We start from the raw sequence: 19,869 nt of genomic DNA, 5'->3' as shown, positions 1-19,869 counted from the left end.
TAAATGCTAACAATGGAAACTACTTTTCGCAACCCTCACAATTTAGTTGGTAGGTGGCCCAGTGAACAGCTCGTCAAAAACGAAACAGAACTAGTATGAAAACCAGAAGGTGCTCTGACCTAAAAAAAGTGGCGGAACAGAAACAGTGAATAGTCCAAGCTCAGGATGTTAAACGGCGAGAATCTGAAGAGCTACAGCTTTTGAAGTGGGAGAGACTTGACACAAAATTATGAACTGTCCCTCCGATCATTGACGTGCTGTTCCCCTGACAGTGAAGAATCAGAGGTGGAATCTGCTGTAACGTAGCTGTAGAACAGCAATTTAACAATACTTTCACTGTCCAGAACGTGTGCGCAAAGGTTTTCCCCTTCCTGTTGTAAGTGCTCATGTATGAACAGATTAGGGGCCAATTATTATTCAGATTGAATTAATTTTAAATTATATGCTCCTCCTCCAACTGCACTGAGGAGCTACTGACTAAGATCTTTCAACCCCGCTTCAGTAACAATTTCCTAATGAGTAGTATGTAACGACTTTATATGCGCCATATTGGAATTGTCGTTTATGGTCGTTTCCGCCATATTTGTGACGTCATGGGTCAAAGCAGACGGGTGGGATTGGACGCTTCCGTATTTCCACAGACTTTACATTTTATCAGAGGGAAACCACTTACCGTGACTAATCAAGGATTTGACTTAGGTGAAACGGCCGTAATCCAGCTGACCGGAAGTCTTACCCCTGGACATACAATCTGTCGTGAGATTTTCTGCAGTCTCAAGCTGGTATGTGAGCTTCTGAATAAAGGTTTCACTTCATCAGGCACTATCCAGAAAAACAGAATACCCTAGGATGCAAGACTCAAAACTGACAAGGAACTTAATATGGCAAGCTGAGGGTCGTGACATATGCCTGTAAATTATGACAAATGTGTGTAATTAAATGGATGCATAGAAAGAGCAATGGTGATGTCTTCTGCCCATGGTATCATCCCATCAGACAAGTGCTTACGGTTCAGCAAAAAGGAGAATACTCAGATTGAAGTCACTAGACCGATGGCCATCCAATCATACAGTGCTATAATAGGGAGGGGGGGAGCGGCATTCGGGAGTGGGGAGGGGAGTGGACCTTGGAAATATGGAGGTCAATCCCGAGAGGGGACCAGCATATATGGGCCGAATCGTTCGCAGCATGGCACAGTAATCCTGCAAGTATACTAACTTCTAGACGGATTCTTATGACCACTCATTGAACAGTTAATGACAGTGAGTGCCAGATCGAACAGAATTCCACAAATGAAAATTTAAACTAAAATTGTTTTAACGAAACTTTTCCTGTCAGTACGCAACACACGTTTCGTCGTCTGTACTACGATATTAATTCATTTAGAAGTGAAGAGTCTAGCCAACGCCTCCAAATAAGGAAGAAAAGGTAGTGATTGAAGGTAAGGTGAAAGAACCGCCAGCGTAATGTGTCCTGGCTACGAAGGAGACATTTTCCCTACCCTCATTCACTGAAGAGTCACGTCGTACTGTACATAATGAGAAGCTGTAGTACTACCTGACGGCAGTCAGTATGGCGCTCTTACACTCAGGTTCAAATGGCTCTGAGCACTATGGGACTCAACTGCTGAGGTCATTAGTCCCCTAGAACTTAGAACTAGTTAAACCTAACTAACCTAAGGACATCACAAACATCCATGCCCGAGGCAGGATTCGAACCTGCGACCGTAGCGGTCTTGCGGTTCCAGACTGCAGCGCCTTTAACCGCACGGCCACTTCGGCCGGCTTACACTCAGGAGGAGAGATGTTGCTGTTGCTCGTTTCAGTGTTGAACAACCAGAAACTTTCACCAGAGGTAGAGGTCGTTTGGTAGCTACATGATTTCATGATGATGCTCTGTCTGGAAGATTGTTTTTCAGCCTTCCTGGTGAAACAATCAAAAACAATTTCAGATAGTAGATAGTAGTCTAATACATATATTCTCAGATCCATTGTTTGTAAATTACGAACGGTTACTTGCTGAAATTAACGCACCCTAGTAAAAGGAACTCCTCTGCCCTATCTTGCTACAGTGCAATTTTAGATAGTCAAGTAGTAAATGAAGACAGCCACCAGGTTTCTCCGCTCCACAGATCGCATTCCCCATACAACGGAGGGACATGAACGGCAGAATTATTCTTAGAAATGCATATAGCTAACATGTAGTTGTAAAATTAATTACGTAATTGTTAAAGGATGAGCATTCAAGCTTTTCAAGCTGTACGGAATACAGCCTTTAATGAGGAGAGGCCTACAGGTAAAAATTTGATTAGATACTTGGAACAACAGTTTTCTTAATGTAGCCAGATCTACTGCATTAAGCCAAATAGTGCACTCTAGCTGAACAACTGCCTTCTGGAATAGGGAAGCGCTGCACAAATGCAAAGCAACTGGAAGCGAGAATAGAAAAAACTTTAAACTCACCCATTAGAAGATGGTGAAGAGAGAATGCTGGCAGGCGGCAGCCCCAACTGTGAGTACTCTGCAGGGTGTGTATTAGTGAAGAGGTATTCTGCACATCGTACAAGGGCAACGTCAAGCAGCACTTTCCGTACATAATGCTCCAGTCGAGAGTAATCACGTGATAACCCGGAAAAAATTATGTGACGTCCTAACAGCAGTGTAGGACATGGAAACAATCCAGGGCTGACGAGAGTACGTAAAACAAATTAGTTATTGCCCACTTAAGACAAAAACGAAAGGCTTCGACAGCATCAAGCAGTACTGCACCATATGAAGTAGCTGGGGAATGGAGACAGGGGGTTTAGTGACTGGTAGACGCTTGCGCTGAATACTTTCATTTTAAACCTTAACAGCAAGTTAGGTCCGCCCATGTCTTGGGGATCTCTAGTTCCTGCTTCCCGATCGCTCATCGTGGGCGACGACACCACTGCAGTGGTGGAAAGCAACCACAGGAGAGACGCTGTTTACGTAGAAACATACAAGTAACATGGCCTTACTGTGAAACTACAGCAAGGTCGTAATTGTGACAGGTGGCTAAATTTAAATATTAATTATCCCCATAAAACAGGCAGGTAACCTACATGTCAACACCCGACAAGAATAAATGAATACAGGTAAACGATAAGGTTTAGTTGACGCGCAGCCTTTTCACTATGACTGCAATAATTAAATTTATGATACCACCACCCAGCACCAAAAACTTAGCTGCAAGATCACAAGTAGTGCTTATTCCATAGCGCACTTCACAGTTCTTAACTGAATAAATATTGGTAAGCAGACCCGTGCTAGCCGTTTATCGCTAATTGGCTCTGAGCACTATGGGACTCAACATCTGAGGTCATCAGTCCCATAGAACTTAGAACTACTTAAACCGAACTAACCTAAGGACATCTCACACATCCATGCCCGAGGCAGTATAAGTTTAGAATGCACGACGATTACCACTAGACCACGGGCTCACACAATCCGGTAACATCTCGGAAGTAGACAACACTTCCTACTGACACTTCCACATTTTTTTGTCGTTTTAGGGACCACAACTACAATGGTCATTAGCGCCCAGACTACCTTAGGAATGCACCGCGAGGCACAAGTTTAAAACAGCAACTAAAAGGGAAAACACGATATAAGAGAGATGGACAGGCATAGGATTAAAAAAACAGCATAATCAAATGTCCTTAGACAGGTTTGTCAAGTTGATAAAACGAAGAACGCGAGCAGCTGCTCCTGGGTCATCCGCTAAAATGGCATCAAGAGTACATGGCAGGCCAAGATCAAGGCGCAGTGTATTAAAATCCGGACAGGACGTTAAAATGTGGCGGACCGTCAGCAATTGCCCACATGGGCAGAACGGCGCCGGCGCAGCCGTCAGCAGATGGCGATGGCTGAACCGGCAGTGTCCAATTTGTAACCGGGCCAAAACGACCTCCTCCCGCCGAGAAGGGCGTGAGGACGTCGTTCAAGCCGCGGGAAGAGGTTTCATGTCCCGAAGCTTGTTGTCTAAGTGCAGCCCAATCGGCATGCCACAACGATAAAATGCGCCGACAAATTACCCTGCTACAATCTGACGAAGGGACACAACAAGAAGCTGTCCGAGGCTGGAGGACCGCAGCCTTGGCCGCGGCATCTGCAGCTTCGTTCCCAGGGATACCGACATGGCCAGGAACCCCCATAAAGCTAACCGGAGAACCGTCGTCCACCAGCTGCTGAAGAGAGCGTTGGATCCGGTGCACGAAAGGGTGAACCGGATACGGATCACTGAGGCTCTGGATGGCGCTCAGGGAATCGGAGCAGATGACATAAGCAGAATGTCGGAGCGGCAGATGTAAAGAACAGCCTGGTAGAGGGCAAAGAGCTCAGCTGTGAAGACCGAACAATGGCCATGGAGTCGGTATTTGAAACTTTGTACCCCGACAATAAAAGAACACCCGACCCCGTCATTGGTCTTAGAGCCATCTGTATAAATGAAGGTCATATTAATGAACTTCGAACGAAGTTCGACAAAACGGGAGTGGTATACCGAACCGGGGGTTACCTTCTTTGGGAGCGAGCTGAGGTCAAGGTGAACGCGAACCTGAGCCTGGAGCCAAGGTGGCGTGTGGCTCTCGCCCACTCGAAAGGTTGCAGGGAGTGAAAAATTAAGGTGTTGAAGGAGGCGACGAAAGCGAACTCCAGGGGGTAGCAGGGCAGAGACATACAACCCGTATTGACGGTCGAGGGAGTCGTCAAGAAAGGAACGATAAGACGGGTGGTCGGGCATTGACAGTAGCCGACAGGCATACCGACAAAGCAGTATATCGCGCCGGTAGGTGAGTGGCAATTCACCGGCTTCAGCATGAAGACTCTCGACGGGACTAGTATAAAACGCTCCGATCGCAAGACGTAAACCCCGATGTTGTATGGAGTTGAGGCGGAATAAGATGGACAGCCGTGCAGAGGAGTATACGAAGCTCCCATAATCCAGCTTGGAGCGGACGATCGAGCGATATAGACTACGTAGGACGGTTCGATCCGCTCCCCACGACATACCACTGAGAACACGGAGGACATTTAGAGAACGGGTACAACGGGCAGCCAAATATGACATGTGGAGACCAGCTAAGTTTCCTGTCAAATGTAAGACCTAAAAATTTTGTTGTCTCCACGAATGGGAGAGCAACGGGACCGAGTCGTAAGGACGGTCGGAGAAACTCTTTGCAGCGCCAGAAGTTAATACAGACCGTGATCTCGGCAGAAAAACTGAAGCCATTGGCGACACTCCAGGAGTAAAGACGGTCAAGAGAACGCTGAAGACAGCGCTCCAGGACACGTGTACACTGCGCGCTGCCATAGATGGTAAAATCGTCCACGAAAAGGGAGCCTGAGACATCAGCTGGGAGGCAATCCATTATTGGATTGATCGCTATGGCGAAGGGAGCGACGCTCAAAACTGAGCCCTGTGGCACCCCATTCTCCTGGCGAAAGGTGTCCGACAGGACAGAACCCACACGTACCCAAAACTGCCGATCCATTAAAAAGGAACGAATAAAGAGAGGGAGGCGACCGCGAAGGCCCCATGTATGCATGGTGCGGACAATGCCCGCCCTCCAACAGGTGTCGTAAGCCTTCTCCCAATCAAAGAACACAGCCGCGGTCGGGCGCTTCCGCAAGAAGTTATTCATAATGAAGGTCGACAAGGTAACCAGATGGTCAACAGCAGAGCGGCGACTACGACATCCACATTGTACATTGGTAAGTAGGCGTCGAGATTCGAGCAGCCAAACCAAACGAGAGTTAACCATTCGCTCCATCACCTTACAGACACAGCTGGTAAGCGAGATGGGTCGATATCCGGAAGGCAAGTGCTTGTCTTTCCCCAGCTTAGGAATCGGTACAATAGACTCGCGCCAGCATGAGGGAACATGTCCCTCAATCCAGATGCGATTATAAGTACGAAGAAGGAAACCTTTACCCGCAGGAGAAAGGTTCTTCAGCATTTGAATATGAATAGAATCAGGCCCCAGAGCGGAGGACCGTGACCGGGCAAGTGAATTTTCGAGTTTCCGCATGGTGAATGGGGCATTATAACTTTCACGATTCGAGGAGCGGAAGTTAGGTGGGCTAGCCTCCTCTGCCTGTTTTCGGGGGAGGAAGGCAGGTTGGTAATGAGGGGAGCTGGAAACCTCTGCGAAAAAGCGGCCGAAGACATTGGAGACATCCTCAGGGGCCACAAGGACGTCATTCGCGACCATCAAGCCAGAAACTGGTGAGTGGACCCTAGTGCCAGATAACCGGCACAGGCTACCCTAGACTACAGAAGGAGCAAACTGTTGAAGGTGCTTGTGAAAGCAGCCCAGCTGGCTTTCTTGATTTCTTTAATAATAAGACGACACTGCGCACGTAATCGTTTATGATTGATACAATTCGCCACTGTAGGGTGGCGTTTAAAGGTGCGTAAAGCACGTCGACGAGCACGTAAAGCGTCTACATGCTGCGGTCCACCAGGGGACCGGTACGTGACGTGGAGAAGAAGTAGTGCGAGGGATGGAATATTCAGCAGCAGTGAGAATGACTTCCATGAGGTGTGCGACCTGACTATCGCAGCTTGTGAAGGTTTGATCCTGAAAGGTCGCCCTGGAAGCGAAGAGCCCCCAGTCTGCTTTGGAGATGTTCCAACTAGTTCAGCACACAGAGGGGTTATGATGCAGGAGACGGATAACACACGGGAAGTGGTCGCTCTAATATGTATCAGAAAGTGCATACCACTCAAACCGGCGTGCAAGTTGGGTAGTACATATACAGAGGTCTAAATGGGAATAGGTGTGAGATGCGGGCAAGGGAAAGAGGGCGGGCAAGGGAAAGAGGGCGGGCAAGGGAAAGAGGGCGGGCAAGGGAAAGAGGGCGGGCAAGGGAAAGAGGGCGGGCAAGGGAAAGAGGGCGGGCAAGGGAAAGAGGGCGGGCAAGGGAAAGAGGGCGGGCAAGGGAAAGAGGGCGGGCAAGGGAAAGAGGGCGGGCAAGGGAAAGAGGGCGGGCAAGGGAAAGAGGGCGGGCAAGGGAAAGAGGGCGGGCAAGGGAAAGAGGGCGGGCAAGGGAAAGAGGGCGGGCAAGGGAAAGAGGGCGGGCAAGGGAAAGAGGGCGGGCAAGGGAAAGAGGGCGGGCAAGGGAAAGAGGGCGGGCAAGGGAAAGAGGGCGGGCAAGGGAAAGAGGGCGGGCAAGGGAAAGAGGGCGGGCAAGGGAAAGAGGGCGGGCAAGGGAAAGAGGGCGGGCAAGGGAAAGAGGGCGGGCAAGGGAAAGAGGGCGGGCAAGGGAAAGAGGGCGGGCAAGGGAAAGAGGGCGGGCAAGGGAAAGAGGGCGGGCAAGGGAAAGAGGGCGGGCAAGGGAAAGAGGGCGGGCAAGGGAAAGAGGGCGGGCAAGGGAAAGAGGGCGGGCAAGGGAAAGAGGGCGGGCAAGGGAAAGAGGGCGGGCAAGGGAAAGAGGGCGGGCAAGGGAAAGAGGGCGGGCAAGGGAAAGAGGGCGGGCAAGGGAAAGAGGGCGGGCAAGGGAAAGAGGGCGGGCAAGGGAAAGAGGGCGGGCAAGGGAAAGAGGGCGGGCAAGGGAAAGAGGGCGGGCAAGGGAAAGAGGGCGGGCAAGGGAAAGAGGGCGGGCAAGGGAAAGAGGGCGGGCAAGGGAAAGAGGGCGGGCAAGGGAAAGAGGGCGGGCAAGGGAAAGAGGGCGGGCAAGGGAAAGAGGGCGGGCAAGGGAAAGAGGGCGGGCAAGGGAAAGAGGGCGGGCAAGGGAAAGAGCTTCGGAACCATTAGGAGAGACAAACGTGGCATCAATTTCAAAACTTTACAGGGTGTGCCACCAGCGCAGTATTAGCAACCCACAGCATAATCAGAAGAGGGGAAATCAGTCTAATAGGGGGAAGACCAACTGATAACAGACAAGGCAGCAATGAGAATCTAACTGGCAATCAGCAGCTGGAGCTGCTAAAGAACTTTATGTTCTCCCTGCTACGATCCGTGGTGGTGGGGGGGGGGGGGGGAGGGGGAGGGAGGCCGCAATTTAATGAATAATTCAGGAACGAAAGAGGTCATGAAAATTGTGGTTTTTGGTGATACTGGTTTAAGAGAGGTTGGAGTTTTTCACATGGATGCTATGTTCCGATACGGTAAATTGTCGGGGGGCCTGAGGCCATATGAACGACGTCAGACGGAGGAACGTAGAAAAAATCATGCCATTGATCTGAATTGACGTTACCTGTTTGATCAAGAAACCTCAGAGGAAGACTGGTAATTCAGCGGTAGTCCCAGCAAACCGACACAGACTGTAGTGCAGCTTTGGGCAGCAGACGTTGAGGGCAATATTAATGTTTCTGAAGACGGAATTGAGGCAGTTCCAGAACTAATTTATGCAGCTAACGTGGAGAAAATGATCACGTCACAGCTGAATTAAAAGTCGGGCACACTATGAGCGTTGTGTACGAAGACAGTTCGTTTACGTATCAGGAGTCGGCAGTAAGTTCTGATACAGTCACAGTGAGTGACATACTGCGGTCTGATCTACGACAACGTGATTTAAATATTACAGATTACTGGGACGAGGTGAGCTCGTTCATCTTTGTTGACGATTAGCAACAAATTGCTCTCGAGGATCTTCATTGGCTCTAGTAGGAACAGTACAACGTCGAAGCATATGATAATGTCGCTCAGACCTGAATTATCAGTTTGTTGTCTCTAAAAACGCTGGACAATAGATAAATTCAGCAAGGTAGCTGTGTAATTCGGACTAGAGTCAGACTGACTTACACACTTTCGAGGAAATGTTCCGTGGTGATACGGACGTTGAAGTTCCAGGTGAGTCGTCGTAAATCTGCATGAAATGTTTAAGAAACCTACTTTCATTCCAAATTGTAACCCTATTATAGGAATCTGGGAGCCAGTGCCGTGCTTGGAGAGTATAGGTGTCTGATAGTGTCAATAAAATTGGCGAACTTGTGAAGGGATCATGTGTACGTCATGGTTCTGCTTATATGATTTCCTGGCACGCTCGCACAGGAATGGATGTGGCGGAAGATGCGTCGGGAGAAAAGCCCTCTAAGGAAGTGTCTTAATTAACTGCTCAAGAAGAATATACCCCAACGTTATTGTTAGTGAATAGAATAGCTACATGTCTGAAGATGGTTTTAAAAGAAGATGCCAAGGAGAAAGAACAATTATGCGGTACCAAATCTGCGTATTAGTCGAGTTAATGGTAACGGCAGATTTTCTCGAACCCATCGTGCTACCCACGGAATTCTGAACAATTTATCCGTTGCTTGTGTGTTGATGAAACTGGGAATTAGGTTCCTAATTAGCTTTCTACTCTTCAGAGGTTCAAAAATGTCTGTCTGGTTCAGTTCAAGCTCTTGACATCAGTTTTTTTATGGAAATTTCGGCACATCACTTGAAAGCAGTCTTGAAAAAGAACTCAGAATTGTTGTTCGATATGAGAATGATATAAGTATGAGTTCACATCTTACAAAATATTTATAAACTTTTCTGTAATTAGCAGCAGTAAGGCTGAAGTGTGTGTGTTCTTAGGGAAGATGGTCGGTAGTGAAAAACTAGTCCTTGAAGATGGTGAAGCTCATATATCAAAGGCCGATATTACTATCTCACTATTGACTCATCGTTTGGCAGTTTATGACTGAAATGACACAGAATAATCAGATTGTATAGTAACATAAAATAGAGAAATATTATCGTAGTCAACAGTGTGGATGATAACTCTGTAACAGCAGTTATTCTACCCTGTGCTGGTTCTGCCTTTATTATCTGTATACTGGTTATTGTCAGCATTTTATACACAAAGGACATTGCAACCTGTAAGCTTTCTGAATCTGTTAATGAAAAGAAGTGCTGGCCTGTATGACAGTTTTGCTTGAGCTCCACCACTGTATGTGGTGCACCGTTACAAACTAATACCATGGGTGAGGGATCCTCTCGTCACAAAAGGATTTCCATGACAGCCAAAGACAGAAGATGGATAACGGACTTGCCTCAATGCAAGCAAAATTGGATGACAACAGACCAGGAAATGGTGTGCAACATACTTTCTGTGACAGCTTTGTTACACCATACATTTATATGTTGCAACAAGGTTCAGGTTGTCCTCTTTAGACTTAATTGTGACACTCAGCTGGTACAGTTGAAATGATGTCCATGTCAGGAAGAGCTGTTTCACAATAAAATTTTTCATTTATGTATTATATGCATACTGATCATTGAATTATTTCATTATTTTAACTCTTAGATCACCAACACCAACTACTGAGATTTCTTTTCATGCTGCATTTGACTGAGTATGGGACCAAATGGCGAATTCATCAGTCCCACGATTCCAAAGGGGAGTACATAAAAAAAAGAATCCACTGAAAATGAACGGATTCAATCACAGGAGTCAAATAATGTAAGAATGAACACTGAACAGACTCAGTATAAGAATAAAAAGTAAGACCAAATCTAACAACTGCAAAAAGGTGGGACAGTCATGGGGTGACAGACCGTGAAGGCTCCTGCAAAAGGAGTCCCAATCACAAACAACCCGCCCCTGCTCCAAGACTAAAGGAGAATATTATATCTCGAAATAAAAAGCGCTTTCACGGAGGAAACCGAGGAACACGTCAACCATCCATGGTTCGTCAGCTAATATTAAATTTAAGGAAGCATGAAGACTATACTTAGCACGAAGGGTCGAAAGAAGGGGACAAGCCACCAATATGTGAGATATCGTCAGTCTGACACCTCAATCACATTGTGGGGGTCAGGTCGTTATGGGTGAGCCGGGTATGGCCAATGCGTGAACGACAAAACAGTTTGCTTGGTTTGGGAGATTAAAGGGACCAGACTGCGACGGTCATCGGTCCCTTTTTCCAAAAAACTAAAACCACCCAATGAGAATAACAACGAACAACAGGAAAGACGGCAGACGTCACAGGACAAGAAAGACTCAGAGATCAGACGAAACAAATTGAAATCACACCGAGTGTGAAGGTGGTTGGCCGACCATAGAGATAAAGGATAAGCCACCCACCGAGAACATATTAAAAACTCAGTTCAAAAACTGTAGGCCAAAGGCCAGAATCAACACTAAACAATAAAATAAAACAAACACTCAGATTCAATGATAAACCCCTGCCCAAGAAAACTCAAAACTAAGATAGCCATAGCAGGGTCATCAGTTAAAAGGGCAGGGAGCGTATCAGGCAGCGCAAATGTCTGCCTGACCACAGCTAAAAGGGGGCAGCCCAACAAAATGTGTGCCACTGTCAAAGCCGCCCCGCAGCGACATACAGGAGGGTCCTCCCGGCGCAGTAAATAACTGTGTGTCAGCCGCGAGTGGCCAATGCGGAGCCGACAAAGGACGACTGAGTCCCTGCGGTTGGCGCGCATGGACGACCGCCACACAGTCGTCGTCTCCTTAATGGCACGGAGTTTATTGGGCGTGATCCGATCGCGCCATTCAGCGTCCCTAAGCGCAAAAACTTTTCGGCGGAGGACTGCCCGCAAATCAGTATCTGGGAGGCCAACAGCCAGAAACGGTTGTCTCGTGGCCTCTTTCGCCAGGCAGTCAACATGTTCATTGCCCGGGATACCGACATGACCGGGGGTCCACACAAAGACCACAGAGCGGCCGCAACGCGCAAGAGTATGCAGGGACTCATGGATAGCCATCACCAGACGAGAACGAGTAAAACACTGGTCGAGAGCTCGTAAACCGCTCAGGGAATCGCTACAGATAACGAAGGACTCACCTGAGCAGGAGCGTATATACTCTAGGGCTCGAAAGATGGCGACTAGCTCAGCAGTGTAAACGCTGCAGCCAGCCGCCAAGGACCGTTGTTCAGAATGGTCCCCTAGAGTTAGCGCATACCCGACACGACCAGCAACCATCGAACCGTCGGTGTAAACAATTCCAGAGCCCTGATACGTGGCCAGGATGGAATAAAAGCGGCGGCGGAAGGCCTCTGGAGGGACCGAGTCCTTCGAGCCCTGTGCCAAGTCGAGCCGAAGGCAAGGGCGAGGAACACACCACGGGGGTGTATGCAGAGGCGCCCGGAAAGGAGGTGGAACAGGGAAAAACCCAAGCCAGCAGAGAAGCTCCTTGATGCGTACGGCGATCGGACAACCCGACCGGGGCCGACGGTCTGGCAGATGGACGACTGACTGCAGGAACAGGACACAGTAATTTGGATGACCGGGCAAGCTAAAAACATGGGCAGCATAAGCAGCCAGTAATTGATGGCGTCGTAAGTCCTCAGCGGATGCCAGAATCTCCAACTCATCTTCGGACACAGAGTGAGAAGGTTGCGGTGGGACAGGTGCCACCGCAATGTCAGGATGCTTGGGAGCCTTTTTCTTGGACTGCTTTGCGCGCTGTGCCTTAGGTGGTTCTGGCTGGGAGGGCCTCACTGGGTCAGTCTCCGGGACTGAAGACGACCATGACGCCCTACGACCAGCGACTGGTGGTTGTTTGAGATACTTGCGGGTGTCCGTTCTGGCACTGGGCAAAGCCTGGGATGGGAGGGCCCCAAGGGACCCCTTCCGGGCGAGAGGGGCCGAAGAAGGCTCACGCTTCTCCGGCTGGGAAGGGGGAACAGATGTCCCCGGTGATTTGGGTGGTGTTGCTCCTGAAGTAGATGGAGCAGGAGCAACAGTGAGTGAAGTGCTCCCACAACCAAGGGGACCGGTGAATTCTGACAGAGCCGACATCGAACTGTAGGTGATGACCCTGTAGAGGTTCGAACCAGTGTTGCAGCAGCGGCATAGGTAGACGTCATGGGCACAGGATGTAGCCGCTCATATTTCCGCCTTGCCTCTGTTTAGGTCAGGTGGTCCGGGGTCTTTTATTCCATTATCTTCCTTTCTTTCTGGAATATCCTACAGTCCGGCGAGCAGGGGGAATGGTGTTCTCCGCAGTTAACACAGATGAGAGGCGGAGCACATGGAGTATTGGGATGCGATGGACGTCCACAATCTCTACACGTGAAGCACGAAGTACAGCGAGATGGCATGTGCCCGAAATTCCAGAATTTAAAACACTGCATCGGAGGAGGGATATATGGCTTCATATCACAACAGTAAACCATCACCTTTACCTTTTCGGGTAAAACATCACCTTCGAAGGCCAAGATGAAGGCCAAGATTAAGAGACCGGTGGCTACCTGATTGTCCCTCTGACCTGATGGACCCGTCGGACGAAGTGATTACCCCGTCGTTGTTGGTTGGAGCGTAGTTCATCATCGGACTGCAGAAGAAGATCCCTGTGGAACATAATACCCTGGACCATGTTGAGACTTATGGGGAGTGATGCTAACAGCAACATCCCCCAACTTGTCACAAGCGAGCAACCTCCGTGACTGGGCATATGATGTTGGTTTGATGAGTACTGACCCTGAGTGCATTTTGGACAAGCCCTCCACCTCCCCGAACTTGTCCTCTAAATGCTCCACAAAATACTGGGGCTTGGTTGGCATAAAAGATTCACCATCAACCCGCGTACAGAAAAGGTACCGGGGTGAGTAATCTCCACTGCTGTCTTTAGCCATGTGTTCCTCCCATGAAGTGGCCAGGGACGGAAATGATCTCTGATCAAATTTCTTCCTGATGAGGTTAGACCTCGATCGCTTAGAGACTGCTGGTGGAGGTCCACCAGCGAGAGATGATGTACCAGGCTTCGTTGCGGGTCATCCCCCTGATACGACCCACTCCGACCAGGAGCTCTCCCCATGGGCGCCACCCAGCCACAGCAAAGACCACCTGGCAAGATGGCCTTTGCCGGGATTCCCGATGCCCCAGAGGGATAGGCATCTACTCCTCGTCATACGTGGGGAGGTAGCAGCTCAGGCATCCGCAGTGCGATCCCTGTGTAGTCAGGGGGGCTACCACCAAGAGGGTAAATGACGACCCCACCACAACGGACTGGTTACCGTGCTGGTTGTTGGGTGTCGAATATCCATTAATAAAGGGAGCAAAGATGGAAGTGCACAATGGAGAAAATGTAGGCTACCCGGATCACACTGCAGGTGATGTGGCCGGAAGCTCAGTGTAAGTCCAACTCCATGTCAGTAGCGAATATGCTAGATCTTAGGGCAAGATGGATATAGAACGCACCACATAAGGCGTACTTCCTCAAATGGTACGCACTAACAGAAAATTTTGAAATGGAGTGGTCAAACCCCATAGGGGACCAGCACATTGAGGCCGAAACGTTTGAGACTCCTTTTAGTCGCCTCTTACGACAGGCAGGAATACTGCGGGCCTATTCTTACCCCCAAACCTGCTGGGGGGTATGAGCATTAGTGCTCCAGATGACATTCCACTGTTGGGCAAAGAGAGTTTTCATGTAGATCTGCATATCAGCAGCTGGAATCATGAAAGGAAAAGGGGTAAATATCTGCATCTCTAGCCAAACGCTCAGCCAATTCATTCTCTGGTATTCCCACACGAGTTGGGACCCAGAGAAAGACAACTGAACAGGCGGCATGCTCAAGGGCAGAGAGAAGCTCTTGGATAGCAGAGATCAAGGGTTGATGAGGGTAGCATCAATCGACAGCCTGAAGGCTGCTCATGGAGTCGGGACAAATTAAAAAACTATGGAGGGACCCTTAGAAACAATAAGAAGCGCCCTGTAAAGGGCTAGAAGCTATGCTGTAAATACATTACATGAACCTGGCAACAAATGGTGCTCGAAGCTGGTAGGAGACGTGAAATCGTATCCCACCTTATCAGTAGTCTTAGAACCATCAGTGTAAAAGACGGTGGCACCCTTGAACTCTGCAAGGATGGCACATGTAAGACGTCGGTGAACCATAGCAGCAACAGAGACCCTAGGACCCTGGAAGAGAGTGGTCCTATTCCGTGGTCTACGTACCATCCAAGCCTGGTACAGGATGAGATAGACAGGGCGCAGTCCAGTGAACGCAGATTGAGATCCCTCAGAGGGTGGTGAGACATGCCACCCAGCATTCCCATCCGTGGGAGGGTGTTAGAAGGGAGACATTTCATGCTGCATTTGTTATTCACTTAAACAACGGGACATCTGCAAAACCAGTAGAAATATTAATGAACTCTTGATATTACGTGGAGCTAGTTCAAAGCATGTGGAAGCAATCATCTGTTGGTTGCCTGTTTTATTCAAAGGAACTAAGTTGTCATTTTTCTCGGTTTTCATCCCACTCTAAACGAATTAATGAAATTTATGAAAAGGAAGCGCAAAATAGCTTATTATGCGTATGGTACGTAAACTGTATATTTTATACACGTGACTGTGACAAATGAGCGGCTCGGGTGAACACAATGCTAAGCGCCATCGCCGAGTGGTGGTGGTAGTGGTAGTGGTAGTGGTGGTGGGTTGTGGGGGTTGCAGGGACCAGACTACGAAGGCCATCCATCCCTTGTTCCACTGACCCACAGCGACAAAAGTGGGTCCTCGCGGCGCAGGAGATGACCGTCTCTCAGCCAGGTGTGGTCAATGCATAGACAGCAGAGAACAACTAAGTCCTTGTGGGAGGCCCACAAGGAGGAGCGCCACACACCTGTAGTCTCCTTGACGACCAGAAGTCTGTAGGGTGAAGGCAGGGTGCGCCATTCAACACCCCAGGTACCAAGGACCTTTGCTGCAAAACTGATTGGAGATCACAATCCGAAAGGCCAATCCCCAAGGCCGGCGCACCGACAGCCTGTTTGGCCAGCACATCAACACGATCATTACCCGGGATGCCGACATGACCCAGGGTCGCTCAACAGGCAAGATTATGGAGGGACTCCTGGATAGCCATCACGAGACGAGAGGGAGGGAATCGCTGGTCGATAGCTCGTAAACCGCTCACGGAGTCACTACAGATAACGAAGGACTCACCTGAGCAGGAGCGGATATACTCTAGGGCGCGAGAGATGGCTACAAGCTCTGCAGTGAAAACACTCCAGCCAGACGGCAATGAGCGTTGTTCAGGAAGATCCCAAGATTAATATGATAACCTATTCTGCCCGCAATTATCGAACCGTCGGTATAGGCCACATCAGAACCGTGAAACGCGCCAAGGATGGAAAGAAAGCGGAGGCAAAAAACCTCGGACTGAGTCGTTCAGGCCTGTGGCAGTTCCAGACGAAGGCATGGTATGGGCACACAATATGGGGATATACATACATTGGCCCAAAAGAGAGTTGGGAGAGGTAAAAACTGAAACCCAGAGAGAGAGAGAGAGAGACGGGACGCGAACTGCGATCGTACACTCTGACCAGGGCCGCCGTTCTGGAAGATGGACGACCGAGTTGGGGAACAGGTGCCGATAATTTGGATGCCCGGGCAAGTTGCAAACGTGTGCAGATAAGTGGCAAGTAGACGTAGGCACCGGATCCGCAATGGAGGACACCAGCCTCCACAAGTATGAAGTTGACAGGGCTTGTGCAGAAAGCTCCAGTGGCGAGTCGTATCCCACTGTGAAGGATGGGGTCAAGCAACTCCAAAGTGGTAGATGATGCCGATCTGTAAGCCAGGCTCCCATAACCTAGACGGGACTGAATCAACGCCTGATACAGTCGTAGAAAGATAGGCCGATCGGCACCACGGCTTGTGTGTGACAAGCAACGAAGAGCGTTAAGATGTAGGCAGCACGTCTGTGTAAGCTGCCGAATATGAGGGAGCCAAGTCAACCGGGTACCCCAAAAACCAATCTCAAAAACCGATGCGTCTCCACCACAGCAAGAGGTAAAGATAACGCCGTGGCACAAGGTGAACAGTGCGACGCGGGCTGAAATGCGTAACGCAGGTTTTGGCGGCCTGAAATTTAAGCCGTGCACTATAGCCCAAGACTGCGCCTTGCAGATAGCGCCCTGCAGTAGCCGTTCATCAACTGCAATGCCAGCGGAGCTGTAGAGCATGCAGAAGTCACCAGCAAACAATATAATTCATTGATAGGAACTTAAGAGGCACACACTCAGGAAAGATCCTTGTCGGACCCCACTCTCCTGGAGATGGACCAGATTGCACACGGAAGGAACACAGCGACTGAAAACTTTGAATGAGAATAGAACGTGGGGCGCGGAGACCCCACCCATGATGCTTGGTGAAGATGTGATGTCGTATCGAATGCCTTCTGCATGGCAAAAAAGACTGACCAAGTGATGACGGCTGACAAAGGCCATACAGATGGCAGACTCCAGGCTCAACAGATTATCGGCGGCACAGCGACCCTTACTGAACCCACCCTGAGACGGAGCCACAAGGCCCCGAGACTCGAGTGCCCAATTCAAACGCCAGCTCACCATGCGTTCGAGCAACTTGCAAAGAACGTTGGTGAGGCTAATGGGTCGATAGTTGTCCACCTCTAGTGGGTTATTGCCAGGTTTAAAAACCGGGATTACGATGCTTTCCTGCCATTGCAACGGGAACTCTCCCTCAGCCCAGACACAGTTGGAAATGGCAAAGAGCCGTCGCTGGCAGTAAACCGAGATGTGTTTAAGCATCTGACAATGGTTGCGATCTGGCCCGAGAGCCTTATCGGGGCAAGTGGCTAGGGCACTTTGGAATTCCCACTCACTGAATGGAACATGGCACGATTCAGGGTGGCACGAGTGAATTGAAAGCCTCCGACGTTATAACCGCTCTTTCAGGGAGAAGGCCAGTGGGTAATTTGCGGAAGCAGTACTCTGAGCAAAATGCTACGCTAAGTGGTTTGCAGTTGTGTCGGAGTCACTACAGACTGCTCCAAGCACTGAATGCACAGGGACGCTGACAAGGGTCCGATAGCCATAGATTCGCCTAATCTGGGCCGAAACTTGCGATGGAGACGTACAGAGGCCAATGGTGGTGACATACCGTTCCCAGTACTCCTGATTGTGTTGGCGAATGATGCAGGCTTGTGCACGGGGCTGTTTGAAGGCGATGAGGTGTTCCAATGAGGGATGCCACTTGTGGCGATGGAGTGCCCGCCTGCGATCTTTGATCACCACAGCGATCTCAGTAGACCACCAAGGTACAGTCCTCCGCCGAGGGGACCCAGAGGAACAGGAAATTGCAGATTCTGCTGCAGAAACAATGCCGGTGATGATCGTGTGAATCACCACATCAATGGCGTCATGAGAAAGAGGCTCAATAGAGACAATGGAGGTGAACGAGTGCCAATTAGCCTTATTCATAGCTTATCCAGGGAGTCGCCCAGGGGAGTGACGCTGGGGCAGTGACAGAAAGATGTGGAAGTAATCACTACCGCCCAAGTCATACGCGCACTCCATTGGACATATGGTAAAAGTCCAGGTATGTAGACCAAAAGGTCAAAGGCTGAGTACGTGCCAAGCTCCACACCGAAATGTGAGGAGGCACCATTATTTAAAAGAGAAAGTTCGAGCTGTGCCAAACTTGCTAAACAATGCGACCTGGCCTATTTCCACTGATCCACCCCACAGAGTGTTATGGGTGTTGCGGTCTCCCAATAACAGAGAAGGTGGCTGCAGCTGGTGTATCAGTGCAGCCAATACATGCCGCAGGACATCGTCTGGTTAAAGAGACTGCAGCCAGTAACAGCCTGAGGCGTCCACACCGTAACAGCGACAGCCTCTAAAGGTGTCTGAAGAGGTACACATTCGCTGTAAAGAGAGTTAAGGACGCAGATGCACACTCCACAAGATACCCTCTCATAGGCTGCCCGATCGTGATGATAACCCTGACAGCCATGAATGGCAGGGGGTTCGAATCGCTGAAAACCGGGTTTCCTGGAGAGAAATGCAGAAGAAAGGGTGAAAGCTATCAAGCTGTCGGAGCTCAGCAAGGTGGAGGAGATTCCACTGGGGGATGACACTGTCAGCAGCCAAAAAAGGCGTAAGCGACCGATTAAGCAGATTACGCCACTGGGTCATTTACAGCCACCGAAGGAGAGCCATAATCGAGAACCATTGCGTCTGAGGGAGATGCGAGTTCGAGGTCGTCGGGAGACGCCGAAATCTAGAAATCATTCTCAGACGCAGAGCTGGTAGTAACAGGTGGCACAGAGGTAACCCGAAACTTGGCCTTCCTACCTAGCGGTTTCTTCCTGTGGTTCTCCTCAGGCACTTTAAGCACTGCATAGGAGGACGGATGTACGGTTTCACGTAGCAATGATAGACCATCACCTTCACCTTTTCAGGTAACGAGTCACCCTCAAAAGCCAAGATGAAGGCACCTGTAGCAAATCTGTGGTCTTTGGGTCCCCTTATGAACGCGCCTTTCGCACTAAGTTGGCGTGTAGCTCCTCATCTGACTGCAAGAGGTGGTCACTATGGAACCTAAGACCCTGGAAAATGTTAAGGCTTTCATTAGGAATGAACCAGACAGGGATATCTCCCAGGTTGTCACAGGCCAGTAACTCGTGCGACTGGGCCTGGGAGGCTGCCTGGACCCACAGTCAAGAAGTCTAAAATACATACCACAAAAACTCACTGCTGAGGCATCGAAATGAGGCCAGTGATCAAGCGGACTGCGTTGGTTACCTAGAGAGGGCTGAAGGCCGGTTGATGAGAATAGTCGATGGGCATCGACAGCGACAGTCTACAGCGGGTCAAGACACTGATTGTAATGTACAGAATTAGGAAGTATTTTTCAGTTAACTTCCTCGTTGCATGGGTGGACACTGTGCAAAACTAAACCAATTTGAAGTGCGTGCAGGAAGTTCACCCATGGGGCACATACCTTCTGGGTGGTATTCGATTCTCGTGTAAATTAATGGGTTTACAAATCTGCACACAACCCTGAACCCAGCAGCACCACTCCAAATCTTTGTTTCAATACAATGGTAGTAGTGTTGCTGCGATCCAGTCATCTGTGATTTGGACCCAGCATGGATCCACTGGTGCTGTGCAAGTGAGGCAGTAGTATGTAGTGGAACGGTGTTAGC

At 49.5% G+C, this 19,869-nt stretch overlaps 1 protein-coding gene across 1 annotated transcript; it reads left to right on the top strand.

Annotated features, from left to right (window-relative positions):
- The first annotated feature begins 6,790 nt into the window (after nucleotides 1-6,790).
- LOC126231822 (uncharacterized) lies at nucleotides 6,791-7,777 on the top strand. The gene has a single exon (XM_049942420.1). It carries the CDS (start codon nucleotides 6,791-6,793, stop codon nucleotides 7,775-7,777), a length of 987 nt encoding a protein of 328 aa, XP_049798377.1.
- The last annotated feature ends 12,092 nt before the right edge of the window (nucleotides 7,778-19,869 follow it).

This window comes from Schistocerca nitens, unplaced genomic scaffold (assembly GCF_023898315.1).
Source record: "Schistocerca nitens isolate TAMUIC-IGC-003100 unplaced genomic scaffold, iqSchNite1.1 HiC_scaffold_412, whole genome shotgun sequence".
NCBI lineage: Eukaryota > Metazoa > Arthropoda > Insecta > Orthoptera > Acrididae > Schistocerca > Schistocerca nitens.
Note: the sequence above shows the minus strand (reverse complement) of the source record. Positions and strands in the feature narration are given on the sequence as shown.

What these genes read in the sequence shown, in the direction of transcription:
- LOC126231822 (XM_049942420.1), top strand. Translation starts at nt 6,791, where the DNA reads ATGGGAATAGGTGTGAGATGCGGGCAAGGGAAAGAGGGCGGGCAAGGG.